This window comes from Oncorhynchus gorbuscha, linkage group LG13, assembly GCF_021184085.1.
Source record: "Oncorhynchus gorbuscha isolate QuinsamMale2020 ecotype Even-year linkage group LG13, OgorEven_v1.0, whole genome shotgun sequence".
Classification (NCBI taxonomy): Eukaryota; Metazoa; Chordata; class Actinopteri; order Salmoniformes; family Salmonidae; genus Oncorhynchus; species Oncorhynchus gorbuscha.
The window spans coordinates 69,493,281-69,507,659 of NC_060185.1; the positions used below are offsets into that span (position 1 = coordinate 69,493,281).

At 41.4% G+C, this 14,379-nt stretch overlaps 1 protein-coding gene across 6 annotated transcripts; it reads left to right on the plus strand.

Moving 5' to 3' along the window:
• Nucleotides 1-1,795: 1,795 nt before the first annotated feature.
• LOC123993431 (zinc finger protein 37-like) lies at nucleotides 1,796-6,872 on the plus strand. 6 transcript variants are annotated; one of them, XM_046295566.1, is made up of 4 exons: nucleotides 1,796-2,109; nucleotides 3,513-3,533; nucleotides 4,238-4,414; nucleotides 4,514-6,872. In XM_046295566.1, the coding sequence occupies exons 1-4, from the start codon at nucleotides 2,007-2,009 to the stop codon at nucleotides 6,481-6,483; spliced, it is 2,271 nt and encodes a 756-aa protein (XP_046151522.1). In that variant the 5' UTR covers nucleotides 1,796-2,006; the 3' UTR covers nucleotides 6,484-6,872. The 6 variants fall into 6 exon arrangements, with proteins under 6 accessions (XP_046151522.1, XP_046151524.1, XP_046151523.1 ...); XM_046295568.1 differs by having other exon boundaries at nucleotides 1,797-2,109; nucleotides 4,254-4,414; XM_046295567.1 differs by having other exon boundaries at nucleotides 1,797-2,024.
• The last annotated feature ends 7,507 nt before the right edge of the window (nucleotides 6,873-14,379 follow it).

A 14,379-nucleotide genomic window follows, 5' to 3' on the forward strand; every position in this document is an offset into this window, starting at 1 on the left:
AGTTCATTTTCCCCCACATACTGGTGTTCCCAGATTCTCTATGTTAACCAAGTTTTAAAAAAAAAATGTAACCTCAGTAGGTTAGAGAAGGAAAAAGGGGGGGAGAGGTATTTATGACTGTCATTAACCTATCCCCCAGGCCAACGTCATGACAACATACAGTACAGAGCCGAACCCACACAGACACATTTCTACTATAGATGCAAACATACTATACACACAGGAAATGAAGAGAGATGGGCAGGGAAGAGAGATAATAGGAGGGAGAAAGAAAGAAAACATAGGGGATGAGGATTAAAACAGACATGGAGAAGTTGAAGAGAAATAGGACTACTTGGGTGGGATATGAAAGGGAGGAATGACTGTTTCTCTTTTCGGTTTCCTGTCATTTTAGAATACAGAAAACATGTGAGTGCATTAATGGATGTATTGAATGACGTGCAGCCGGTATTCTAGTAAGAGTGTTGACTGATAGTGTGAGAGAAAATAAAGGACAATCCCACTTTCAATTACATAACTGTGATAAATCAGAGAGAGCTGTATAAATCTCTACCAGAGTCTGTGTGTATGTATGTGTGTGCCATGAAAAAACATTCCCTCCATCTCTTTCTGCCTTCGAGACTTGATTAAAAAAGACAGAAAAACATCACGTCAGGCTCATTAGCACTGACGCAATTATTTATATCTCATTCTCCTCCCTACATTTCTCTATTGCTGTTTCTTATTTGTTCATTCCTTTATTTTTACATTGTGACGTGGGATGGGGATCATTGATGACGCAGATAGATGACAGTCACCGAACTAGACTGAACAAACAGCTGGGTGGGAGCTGTCTGAGTGTGACTCAAAATAACAGAGACTTGAAAATATTTGTTATTTCAACAGTTTCAAAACTAAAATTAAGTAAATTAAAGTTTATCTTCAAGTTATTTACTTTCACCTAACTAGGCTGCATTGGTGTAAAGTACTTAAGTAAAAAATGCTTTAATAATAATAATATATGCCATTTAGCAGACGCTTTTATCCAAAGCGACTTACAGTCATGTGTGCATACATTCTACGTATGGGTGATCCCGGGAATCGAACCCACTACCCTGGCGTTACAAGCGCCATGCTCTTACTTAAGTAGTTTTTTGGGGTTTCTGTACTTTACTATATTTTTACTTTTACTTCACTACATTCATAAAGACAATAATGTACTTTTTACTCTACATTTTCCCTGACACCCAAAATTACTCGTTACATTTTGACAGGAAAACGGTCCAATTCACTCAATTATCAAGAAAACATCCCTGGTCACCCCTACTGCTTTTGATCTGGCAGACTCACTAAACACAAATGCTTTGTTTATAAATATGTCTGAGTGTTGGAGTGTGCCCCTGCTATCCGTCAATAAAAAAACGAGAAAATTATGCCTTTGAAATTATTTGTACTTTTACTTTTGATACTTAAGTACATTTTAGCAATTACATTTCCTTTTGATACTTTAATATATTTTAAACCAAATACTTCTACTGATGTAGTATTTTACTGGGTGACTTTCACTTTGACTTGAGTCATTTTCTATTACGCTATCTTTACTTTTACTCAAGTATGTCAACTGAGTAGTTTTCCCACCACTGCTGGGCTGGAGACCTTTCACGTCCCACCTCAACACAAGGCTGCGGTAAACTGCTCACAAGTGGAGGGTCGTCACTTGTTACCCCACCCACAAAGTCACAAACCCCGCCTATGTCCACATTTTATCTTCTTAGACATTTATTTAAAAACTAACTTTAAGCACACTGCTAACTTTATGCCTAACCCTAACTTTAAATTAAGACCAAAAATATCATTTTTGTTCTCATGAATTCGTACAATATAGGCAATTCTGACTTTATCGCTGTGGTAGCTAGTGGAAACTCCAAGCGGTCCCCAGTCGCTATTCATTGACTTTGCGGTATTATGTACTGTATTTTGCTGCTTTCATTTTTTCTTGTAGCTAGCCTGCTAGCTAGTTGTCAACAATGGGCGATAGTGAGCAGGTAGAGTGGACGTTTATGAAATTATACCTTAACGATATTGGAAACGCTCTTTCAGATAAATCTGGAACATGGATGTCGAAAAGAAGTAGGTGGCATGCTAATGTATAGCAAAATGTTAACGTCACCAGCTAGCTATTTGCTGCTTTATGTTTCAGCCAAGGCGGTAGTGTTAGCTAGCATCTATAGCTAGCATAGTCATTCACAAGTTCTGCAAGTAGAGTTTTAAACGTGCATCGTCTAGGGGTCAAGCATCGCGACCTAATTAGCAATGTCTGATGCCATTGGGCACACACTGGTTGAATCAACGTTGTTTCCACGTCAAATGACGTTGAACCAACTTGGAATATACGTTTAATTGACGTCTGGATTGTTACCACAGCCACAACGTCAAAATTGAGTCTATCGTATAAATACATAAACAAAAATGAGCTTTTTGCTCTTAATTTAAGGATAGAATTAGGCATGTGGTTAAAGTTGGGTTCAAAATCACATATTTTTAAGAATACAAATCGGAGAAAGTCGGGGTATATGACTTTGTGGCTGTAGTAACTAGTGTGACAACCCAGTGGGACAGAACAGCACTGAAGCAGCAAAGGCTGAGAGATAACAATAGAGTCCCACAGTGGATGTGCCATAATACTCATAAAACCTAGCGGTCAAAGACGAAAATGTTTCCAATCATTTTTCACATAGGGGATTTTTTAGAAACACCTAAAATAAGGGCTGTGTTTCGTGTAGGCTTACCCAAGCGTGACGTTTTGATAAACATGTCAATCTCTCTCGACTAGGTGACTTTTATCACTATATTTGGCACTATTTACGCTGATTCGAAAATGCTAATTAGCATCAAAGACTACAAATCCCTGCAAGCACTTACACCTTTGCTAACAGGTATTGTCCATTTAAAACTTGCACAAAACAGTCACCGAATTTTACATTTAATGAAAAGTAGCAAATTGAATGACTACATTCAGCTAACATTAGATAGTTAATCCGAGATTCTTAACTGTGCCTCGATTCGGTAGTCTCGTCCAGATAAAGGCATTTGTTGTTCTTTATGATAGTCACATTAGCAGCAAATTAGTATTTCCTTTTTGGGGGGTAAATACAGGCAACTATATTGATAAAAGTCAACTTGTCCTAGAAAGATTTATGCTGTTATCAAAACGTTATGCCAGTGTAAGCCTACATGGAACACAGGCCTTCTTTTAAATAAAAATGTAAAAAATATGGTCTGTGGTAAACACAGGTTTAGGAGGTCGTATATGTCTGGTTCAATGCGATCATGTTCATCAGCTAATGTCACTTTAAATTAATTGTGGTGCATTTATGTAATAAAAAGCTCACAAAGGCTTCATAATTCATGAAGGTAATGTTAACTGACTAATATTATCTCATAGAACAAAGCATATAAGATCTCCAAGCCTGTGTTAACTTCAGACCTTATTTTTGGCATTTATCCCAAAACCCATTTTTTTTCCCCCATAGGAATGGCTGAAAGAACCAGAGGTAACTCATTTCTCTTTTTTAAGACTACAAGCTGGGGAGCTCTATACGGTCTGGTTCCAGCAAATACCTTCTCACGCCACAGACACTGTGAGACATATGGGATGAGACAGGATGTCGAATGGTGCTAGTTTGTAATAGCTAGAGTGTGTGCTAGGTAGGTAGTTCGTGTCTGCTAGGTAGGTAGTTTGTATTAGCTAGCGTGTCTGCTAGGTAGGTAGTTTGTACTAGCTAGAGTGTCTGCTAGGTAGATAGTTTGTATTAGCTAGCGTGTCTGCTAGGTAGGTAGTGTGTACTAACTAGTGTGTACTAGCTACTAGCTAGGTGCACAAGCAACAGTGGTTAACATAACATCCTGGACCAGAGCTAGTGCCCTTACTGGTATGTTCGTAGCACACTGACGCCCTGAAACAAAGCTACTGACTCACACGATACAAGAAACCAACAAATGTCAACAGGTTGCGAGCACACATACCTTTTCAGATGGAAAAATACCACCTGAGACGCATGCGCTTTGAGGTTTTAGACCACACAGATGACGTGGCGCAATTGGGCATAATCTGCAGCAGGAGGCTTCTGAGAAATAATCATTTTGATTCCCAGCACATACATCTGGGGCATATTCATTCGATTCTGTTGAGAAACATTTTTACAATTTTGGATAAATTCAGGTAGGTCCATCCCCGTTTCATTTGCTTCCGTTTAAGAAATGTTTTGCCGCAGAATGGGCGCAATGAACACGCATCTCAGTGCAAGAGGCGTCGCTACAGTACCTGGTTCGTATCCAGGCTGCATCACATCCGGCCGTGATTGGGAGTCTCATAGGGTGGCCCTGCATTGTCTGGGTTTGGCTGGGGTAGGCCGTCATTGTATGTCTTGCCTAGGTGAGAAAAAAAAAACGAATTGGGGCTTATATGGGAATTATTTTAAAAATTAGTGCTCTTTCAAAAATTAATAAAACCCCGCTCCTCTTTTTCCCACAGAACCGGCTGCCTATCATGAAGAAGAACAGGCAGGGGTGACACCCACTCAAAGGTCTGAGAGGCAGCTGAGAACTCCCCAGAGAAACTCCAGGTGTCAATGTCCCAGGACGCATTCTAAACACCTGACAGAAGAAGAGAGGGGCTTTTCTCCTGTGTCTGGGTCTGGGGAGGAGAGCGACAAGGAGGCCTCACCACCAAAAAGGAGGATCACAATAAGCAGCTCAAAAAAGACAAGAACCAAGTCTCACACAAAGGATTATGATGACTGTTCTGGGACAGAATCTGGCAAGCAGCCAGAGAAGAGCACACAAAGAAAGAAAGGGCACAGCAACTCAAAAAATAATAAGACTAATACTCACTGTAAGGAGGAAGATAATGACAACTTGTCAGACAAACCAACTGTGGTGGCTTCCCCCAGAAAAAGGAGCAGGCAATTTAGTGACTTCAATGTATTTGAAGCAGAGGCTGAACCAAATAATACTGTGTCTGAGCCTGAGGTGGAGGTAGTTGTGGAGGGGGAGACTGAAGTGGCGTCTGCTTCAAAGAGGTGGAAACAGAACAACACCCCCAAAACAACTAAGCATCATGCCGAGGACAAAGCTGAGAGTGAACATTATGAGTTGGTAGAACAGGCTGACGAGACTCCCATTAGAAAAAAACTTAGCAAGTCTAAAAAGATAAGAACGAGGACTCCCCTTGAAGACGTGAAGGAAGATGAAAGTGACCACTTTGAGACGGAAGTACATGCTGCAGCTGAAGACACTACCCTGAGAAAAAGACAGAGGAGGTCGATGGAATCTAGAAAGAAGAGCTCCAAGAGTCCTTCGAAGAAAGCCAGTGATGCAGAGAGTGATGGTGAATCAGGCAAACATGTTTCCAAGAGTCTGCCTAAGGACTTACATAAAGAAGAGAGTGACCAAGATGCTGAGACAAACTCTAAGAACCTCCGTGAGGAGAGTGACCAAGACTCTCAGACGGAGCCTAAAGGCTTAGGAGCAGAGAAGTGGCACCGCTCTGACCATCCAGAGGAGGAGATAGAACAGGAGGTGTTACCTGCAAAGAGAGAAAGAGGACCCAAGAGCATGAAGACCGTGAAGTTAGATTCCAACTCTGACTCTGAAAATGTCACTGTTAAAAACAAAGGCAAAAAGCAAGGTGCCTCGGGTTTGAAGGCACCAAGAGTAAGATTTAGACCACCTGTAGAGAAAAAGAAAAGGGTGAAAATACTTCATATTTGCAGTTTCTGTGAAAAGGTCCTGCCCAACAGGGATGCTCTGGGTAGGCACCTTCAGCGTCACACAGGGGAGAAGCCTTACCACTGTGAAGAGTGTGGCAAAGACTACGGCAGCAAAAACACCCTGAAGATTCACAATATGCAGGTTCACCACAAGGGGACAAAGGACTTCATATGCAATGATTGTGGTCAACAGTTTACCCACTTCACATACCTCAAACGCCACCTGTACTCTCACACGGACAAGGAAAAGAGGCCACACCTGTGCAATGTGTGTGGGAAGCATTTCATCCAGAAGTCTCACTTGGACCGTCACAAGATGATTCACACCGGAGAGAAACCATTCAACTGCGAACACTGCGCCATGGCCTTCAATCGGCCGGACTCCCTGCGGATGCATCTGAAGCTACATGTGTCGGGTAGTGAGGGGCCAAATCTGGCAGAGCAAGAGAAGACTAAGTGCACAGCGTGTAAGAAGAGCTTTGTCAACCCAAATTACCTCAAAGTCCACATGAGAATACACACGGGGGAGAGGCCATACAAGTGTGAGGACTGTGCCAAGAGCTTCACCCAGATCAGTATTCTCAACGCGCACCGGCGCACGCACACTGGAGAGAAGCCACACGAGTGCAAGGCGTGCGGCAGCTGCTTCACCCGTCGCAAGTACCTGGATGATCACATAGGCAGAAAGCATGGTTCTTTAGAGCAAATGAATGAACAGCAGGATGAACAATGATACCTGAGTTTTTAGGTGTTGTGACTTAATGTGTGTAACACATAATATAAATATTGAAGATCAGGCAAGGCTGGACTGTTGCCTAGTAGTTTCTCTTGTGATGTTGCAGGATGTTTATTCCTGTCATGCCATGATAAAAATGCTGTTTTGGCTTTATAGTGGCGCCCATTCTGAAAATGGATATGTAGCCTTCGAGATCATTCCTTTGAATCTATACTAAACTTTGATGGTCCACACAATTTACTGTAATGCTTTATTGGTTTGCAAAAGTATGTGGACGGCTGCTAGTTGAATGGGAAGGCTTTCCATTATATGCTGGAACATTGCTGCAGGGACTTGCTTCCATTTAGCCACAACAGCGTTAGTGAGGTCGGGCGCTGGTGTCGGGCAATTAGGCCTGGCTCACAGTCGTCCCAATTCATCCCAAAGGTGTTTGATGGAGTTGAGGTCAGGGCTCTGTGCAGGCCAATCAAGTTCTTCCACGCCGATCTCAACAAACCATTTCTGTATGGACCTCGCTTTGTGTACGAGGGTATTGTCATGCCGAAGCAGGAAAGGGCCTTCCTCAAACTGTAGCCACAAAGTTGGAAGCACAGAATTGTTGGAAGCACAGTTATTGACAGACAATTTTTACATGCTAGGCACTTCAGCACCTGGCGGTCCCGTTCTGTAAGTTTGTGTGGCCTACCACTTCGCGGCTGAGCCGTTGTTGCTCCTAGACGTTTCCACTTCACAATAACAGCACTTAGTTGACTGTGGCAGTTCTAGCAGGGTGGAAATTGGACAAACTGACTTGTTGGAAAGGTGGAATCCTATGAAGGTCACTGAGCTCTTCAGTACTGGCCATTCTACTGCCAATGTTTGTCTCTGGAGATTACATGGCTGTGTGCTCGATTTGACACACCTGACAGCAATGGGTGTGGCTACAATGGCCCAAATCCACTAATTTGAATGGGTGTCCACATAATAACATGATAGACACTTATCATCAATGTACAGTAAGATCTATTAGGTTACAATTGGGGGGAGAGGAGACTGTCAGTGTGGTTTATTTGCGTCATACATAATTAACAATCAAACTGGAGAATAAATTCTAACAAAGTAACATGACTTAATTCATATTTCCATTTTCATTGACAAGTAACTGGGCTGATACTCAACCAGATTTTTGTGGTGTTTTTAAACCATTAAGCTTTATGCTTACACGCTATCATTTCTTGTTCTCCGTGTTGAATCAATTGTTTTTTATACTTTGAATTGATTGCTTGGTGGTTTTTCTTCTTTTGGACTGAAAATACATCTTCAGGTTTAAACCAACTGAAGTGTTTGAAACTAAGTGTATCTGACATTTTCTCCTTGCCATTACTGATATTTTATTATTATTTTTATTATTTTATTTCACCTTTATTTAACCCGGTAGGCCAGTTGAGAACAAGTTCTCATTTACAACTGCGACCTGGTCAAGATAAAGCAAAGCAGTGCGACACAAACAACAACACAGAGTTACACATGGAATAAACAAACGTACAATCAATAACACAATAGGAAAAAATCTATATACAGTGAGTGCAAATGAGGTAAGATTAGGGAGGTAAGGCAATTAAATAGGCCGCATTAGCGAAGTAATTACAATTTAGCAATTAAACACTGGAATGGTAGATGTGCAGGTTGAAATTAATTGGACATAAGAAACAGCATCTTTGTACTTTTCTTTCTTTCAACAATAACTCTGGGAGGTAAAACATTGGAGAGTGGTAATTGAGTCATGCATAATGTCAGACAAAAAAAAGTTGAATCTAATGTCTGCAGTCATTGTACCTGTCTAATATGCATAATATTGCGTGAAATAATCCCTTAATAACAAATAAGGCTTGTATATGTTGACTTATATAAGGCATGTGCTTTAACTCCGTTATACTGTATTTACCAGACACTGTTTATCTAGTGGGGTGATGATCGTGCTGTGCAATACTGTTTGCTGATAGAATATCCGCCGTGATTACCACATCCTGTTCTATGATACATAAACCCTGTAAAGGTTCTCGCTGTTATGTTATTTGTTGGTTCGACCCTTAAAATACTTCACATATAGACCGACCATCTGTCATGTTGACAGGTTTTTGTTAATAAGAGGATCCTGTGGAAATAAATAAAGTCATTTGGAAACAGGCTGCATTCTCTGTTAATGCCAGTAGGTGGCAGACGTGTACTGTTTTTACTCTGTCAAGAGGTTGATTTAAGAGCAGCTCAAACTCTTTAAAACATTGCTCTCTTCCTGACAATACTTGGCCTACTGGTCAGCTGCTAGATAAGCAAAAACCACTTGGGTTAGCTAACATCAGCTACAGTGCCTTCAGAAAGTATTCATGCCACTTATTCAACATTTTATTGTGTTACAGCCTGAATACAAAATGTATTAAATTGATTTTTTTTCTCACCCATCTACACACAATAGCCCTAAATGGCATTTTTGCAAATATATTGAAAATTAAATACATAAATAGCTAATTTACACATGTACTCACACCCCTGGGTCAATACATGTTAGATTCACCTCAAAGGCAGAGATGACAGCTGTGTCTTTCTGGGTAAGTCTCTAAGAGCTTTGCACACCTGGATTGTAAAATGTTTGTACATAATTCCTCGATCCCTATCGAGTTGGTTGTTTATCATTGCCATTTTCAAGTGCTGCCATAGATTTTCAAGACGATTTAAGTCAAAACTGTAACTACACCACTCAGGAACATTCAACGTCATATAGGTCAGCAAATCCAGTGTATATTTGGCCTTGTATTTTAGGTTATTGTCCTGCTGAAAGGTGAATTCAGCTCCCACTGTCTGTTGGAAAGCAGATTGAACCAGGTTTTCCTCTAGGATTTTGACTGCTTAGCTCTATTCTGTTTCTTTTTGTCTTTTTTACTGGTAGACCAGCTGTAATTCTACAGATGGATTGTGGCTTCTATCAGTCTAATTGTCCGTATCATGCCCAATCCCCCATATATTTTTTTGGTAAATATATATTTGATTTTCCTTTATTATTTTCCCATAACCCTAACATCCCTCCCTAATTGGAGTTCACTAATGGACAACAATACAGCTTATACATAATAAATACATTTTAAGGACAAGGTACCTTTTACATTACCGGAAATTATATTTTCTTTTTTGTCCCACTTTTCAGCTCCCCTCAACCCCTCCCATCTAGCTCTGAAGCCGTCCAGTTTTGACTTCCATATATTTTTTAACTGTGCTGTGATATTCACAAAAGTTCTGAACATTTCTATTCCCATAATTTATACAAATGGTAGATTAAGAGTATTATTATATTATTGATAAAATTACTTTGGCTTCTCAAGTCACCCAGAAGTGCTATTTGCAGAGTTTGCGTTAGGTAAATGTTGTGATTTTCCAGCAATTCCTGAACCTGCGACCAAAAACAAGCTACGTATGGGCAGTACCAAAACAAGTGATCTAATGATTCTGTCTCTTCGCAGCAAAATCTGCAGAGCTAGGATGGTTGTATCCCTCATATGCATAACGTTCTATTGGTTGCAAGGATTTTGTTTTCTCATTTAAATAGAAAATGTCAAAGTTTTGAATCCGGCGTTGTTTTGTATATCAGTTGTGCAATGGAATCGGCACATCGAAATCTCCCAATTACTTTGTAACCTGTATGGCTCAGGTGTCAATTTGTTGGTCCTAAAATGGAACTGGTATACTTTTTAAAATGTATTTATTTTTTAAATCAAAATTTGGTCTTTAATGCAGACGCGTTCCTTTTAGCTTCTCCCACTTTCCTCCTCCAGTTTTTGCGGTAATGCTGCAATCAGTTTTAGAGCAGACATTTACATATAGTTTTGTTAGCTGCATGTGTGCAGTGGTGGGAAAATTACCCAATTGTCATACTTGAGTAAAAGTAAAGATACATAAATAGAAAAGTCACCCAGTGAAATACTACTTGAGTAAAAGTCTAAAAGTATTTGGTTTTAAATATGTAATTGCTAAAAACATACTTAAGTATGAAAAGTAAAACTATAAATCATTTCACATTCCTTATATAAAGCAAACCAGATGGCACAATATTCTTGTTTTTTTATTTAGTCATAGTCAGGGGCACACTCCAACACTTGGACATCATTTACAAACAAATAATTTGTGTTTAGAGTGAGTCCGTCAGATCAAAGGCAGTAGGGATGGAAAGTATTCAGTCCCCTTGATTTATGTGAATAAAGTATTTATGATTTTTTAAGTATATACATTTGAAAAAATATCAAAACAACTGTTTTTGCTTTGGAATTATGGGGTAATTTGTGTAGATTGAGGATTTTATTTATTTAATACATTTTATAATATGGCTGTAATGTAGCACAATGTGGAAAAGGGGAAGGGGTCTGAATACTTTCCAAATGCAGTGTATAAGCAGATTTCGATATAATTCCAATGCAAGAAACTTCCCAAAATATTGTCTCCTCGCTGATTTCAACTGCCCCCTTAGTCACTTTATCCTGGCACCAGTCTGTATTGACCAAGAATGGTTGAAAAATCACAACATAGCCAAACGAGTTTTAATGACTACAACCTAAGTGTATGTAGACTTCCGGCTTCAACTGTAGCCAGAGTTAAAGTGACTATACATAGATTATAAACAGAGAGTAGCAGCAGTGTAAAAGAGGGTTCTGGGTAGCCCTTTAATTAGCTGTTGATTAGCCCTTTGACTAGCTGTCTTATGGTTTGGGGGTAGAAGCTGATAAGAAGCCTTTTGGACCTCGACTCGGCACTCATGGTACCACTTGTTGTGCAGTAGCAGCGAGAACAGTCTATGACTAGGTTGGCTGGAGTCTGACAATTTTTAGGGCCTTCCTCTGACACCACCTGGTATAGAGGTCCTGGATGGCAGGAAGCTTGGCCCCAGTGATATACCAGGCAGTGATACAACCAGTCAGAATGCTCTCGATGGTGCAGCTGTAGAACCTACTTTTGATCTGCCTGTACTTTTAAAGACATGGTGTTCACACTACACTTTCCACAGTACTCACACTGTGAAAAACATGACCATATTACTCTAACAGTCCTGTGGAGGACCAGCGTACCCTTAATCGACCAGAAATGTTACTCGGGCAGCATTTTGGTTTTGAGCTCCGTCACACACCGGGTGGGACTGATTGTATGGGGGTTGTCCCTGACCCATGGGCCTCATTTAACCAGAGCGTAGTTTCACAACAGGGAAGGTGAGGAACGGTAACTTCTCAATAGGAGGGGGTGCAGTGACATTAATAAAAATGCCTCTAAGATACAGTGAGCAACAGTTACAGCACATTCTAAGTGAAATAGTCTTGGATGACTAGAACATATCTTTTTCCTAAGGGTGCTACAGGGAACTCATGTCAGCGGACACTTTTTTTCATGCTATAAACTCATGACAGTACTTTTCTATATCCTAAGTCATGAATGGACCACTGGACCACTGCAGGGACAACAATCCTGGACAACAATCTGCAGGGAGAGGCTCACCGGAGCTGTCGTATGTACGCCGGCAGACCAATCGACAGCTAACCATCAGTCATGGTTGAATATATCATGGGTGCACCTAATAAATTGTCCGGTGAGTGTATTTCAACCCTGTGCAGATTATTACTATTTAGTCAGTTTACTCCTCCTCTCAAAGACTCTCTTGAATAGCACATAGCCTAAATAATGATTTTCTGTGTTGACTGATGACTGGCAATTGCATTTTACTGCAGTCATATTAAATGTAAACATGCATCCTTACACCCCGACCAAATTGCGCAATAAACCACATGCAATAAAAACAAGACAACTGTCCCATTGCAACATTCGTTTCTGTGGAAAAATGAACCACCCTACATTACTCAAGTATAACGCAAGTGTGTAACAACCCAAAGGTTGTGCTAATTAGCAAGTAGCTAATTCGCAACTTTTCAACTACTTACTACTTTTTAGCTACTGCAACTACTTAGCATGTTAGCTAACCCTTCCCCAAACCTTAACCTTAACCCTTTTAGCTAACCCTTCCCCTAACCCTTTAACCTAACTCCTAACCTCAACCCTAACCTTAACCCATAGCCCTAACCCATAGAGCTAGCTAATGTTAGCCACAACAATTTGCAACTCGTAACATATCATCCAAAATGGATGGACATCCACACATTAATACATACCATACGAAACATAACATATAATGATCAGCTATGAAAAGCCAACTGACATTCACTCCTGAGGTGCTGACCTGTTGCACCCTCGACAACCACTGTGATTGTTATTTGACCCTGCTGGTTATCTATGAACATCTTGGCTATGTTCTTTTACAATCTCCACCTGGCACAGCCAGAAGAGGACTGGCCAACCCTCATAGCCTGGTTCCTCTCTAGGTTTCTTCCTAGGTTTTGGCCTTTCTAGGGAGTTTTTCCTAGCCACCATACTTCTACACCTGCATTGCTTGCTGTTTGGGGTTTTAGGCTGGGTTTCTGTACATCACTTTGAGATATCAGCTGGTTTAAGAAGGGCTTTATAAATACATTTGATTTGATATACTAAATGGAGTACCTTGGATTTACATAAAGAATGATATGAAATGTTCTGAGACCATGTTGGGTACGCTGAGAAAGTGTAATGGCATTTTACTACCAGTACCTGTTATGCAGGTGAATGAGGACCCAAAAGCGACTTGGCGAAAACAGAGTCTTTAATCCAGTTTAAGGAAATAGCAATACTCCTAGACAAATCGGAGCGGTAAATAAAGCATAAAAACAATATCACTCGTAATCACGAGAACTGACTGGAGACTCGATAATAAACTGCAGGTTGCCTCGGGAAGGCACTTGACCGTAGCAGACTCAGACACCTGCTCACCACGCAGCATCTGAGGGAAACACGACACGACAGGGCGATACAAAGACACAGCACGGTGAACAATATACAAGGATCCGACAGGGCAGAAACGGAAAACAAGGGGAGAAATAGGGACTCTAATCAGGGGAAAAGATAGGGAACAGGTGTGGGAAGACTAAATGATTGATTAGGGAATAGGAACAGCTGGGAGCAGGAACGGAACGACAGAGAGAAGAGAGAGAGGGAGGGAGAGAGAAAAAGGGGAACGAACCTAAAAAGACCAGCAGGGGGAAAACGAACAGAAGGAAAAGCAAAATGACAAGACAATATAAGACAAAACATGACAGTACCCCCCACTCACCGAGCGCCTCCTGGCGCACTCGAGGAGGAATCCTGGCGGCAACGGAGGAAATCATCAATAAGTGAACGGTCCAGCACGTCCCGAGACGGAACCCAACTCCTCTCCTCAGGACCGTAACCCTCCCAATCCACTAAGTATTGGTGACCCCGTCCCCGAGAACGCATGTCCATGATCCTACGTACCTTGTAAATAGGTGCGCTCTCGACAAGGACGGGAGGGGGGGAGGGAAGAAGAACGGGGGTGCGAAGAAAGGGCTTGACACAGGAGACATGGAAGACAGGATGGACGCGACGAAGATGTCGCGGAAGAAGCAGTCGCACAGCGACAGGATTGACGACCTGGGAGACACGGAACGGACCAATGAACCGTGGAGTCAACTTACGAGAAGCTGTCGTAAGAGGAAGGTTGCGAGTGGAAAGCCACACTCTCTGGCCGCAACAATACCTTGGACTCTTAATCCTACGTTTATTGGCGGCTCTCACAGTCTGTGCCCTGTAACGGCAAAGTGCAGACCTCACCCTCCTCCAGGTGCGCTCACAACGTTGGACAAACGCTTGAGCGGAGGGAACGCTGGACTCGGCAAGCTGGGATGAGAACAGAGGAGGCTGGTAACCCAGACTACTCTGAAACGGAGATAACCCGGTAGCAGACGAAGGAAGTGAGTTGTGAGCGTATTCTGCCCAGGG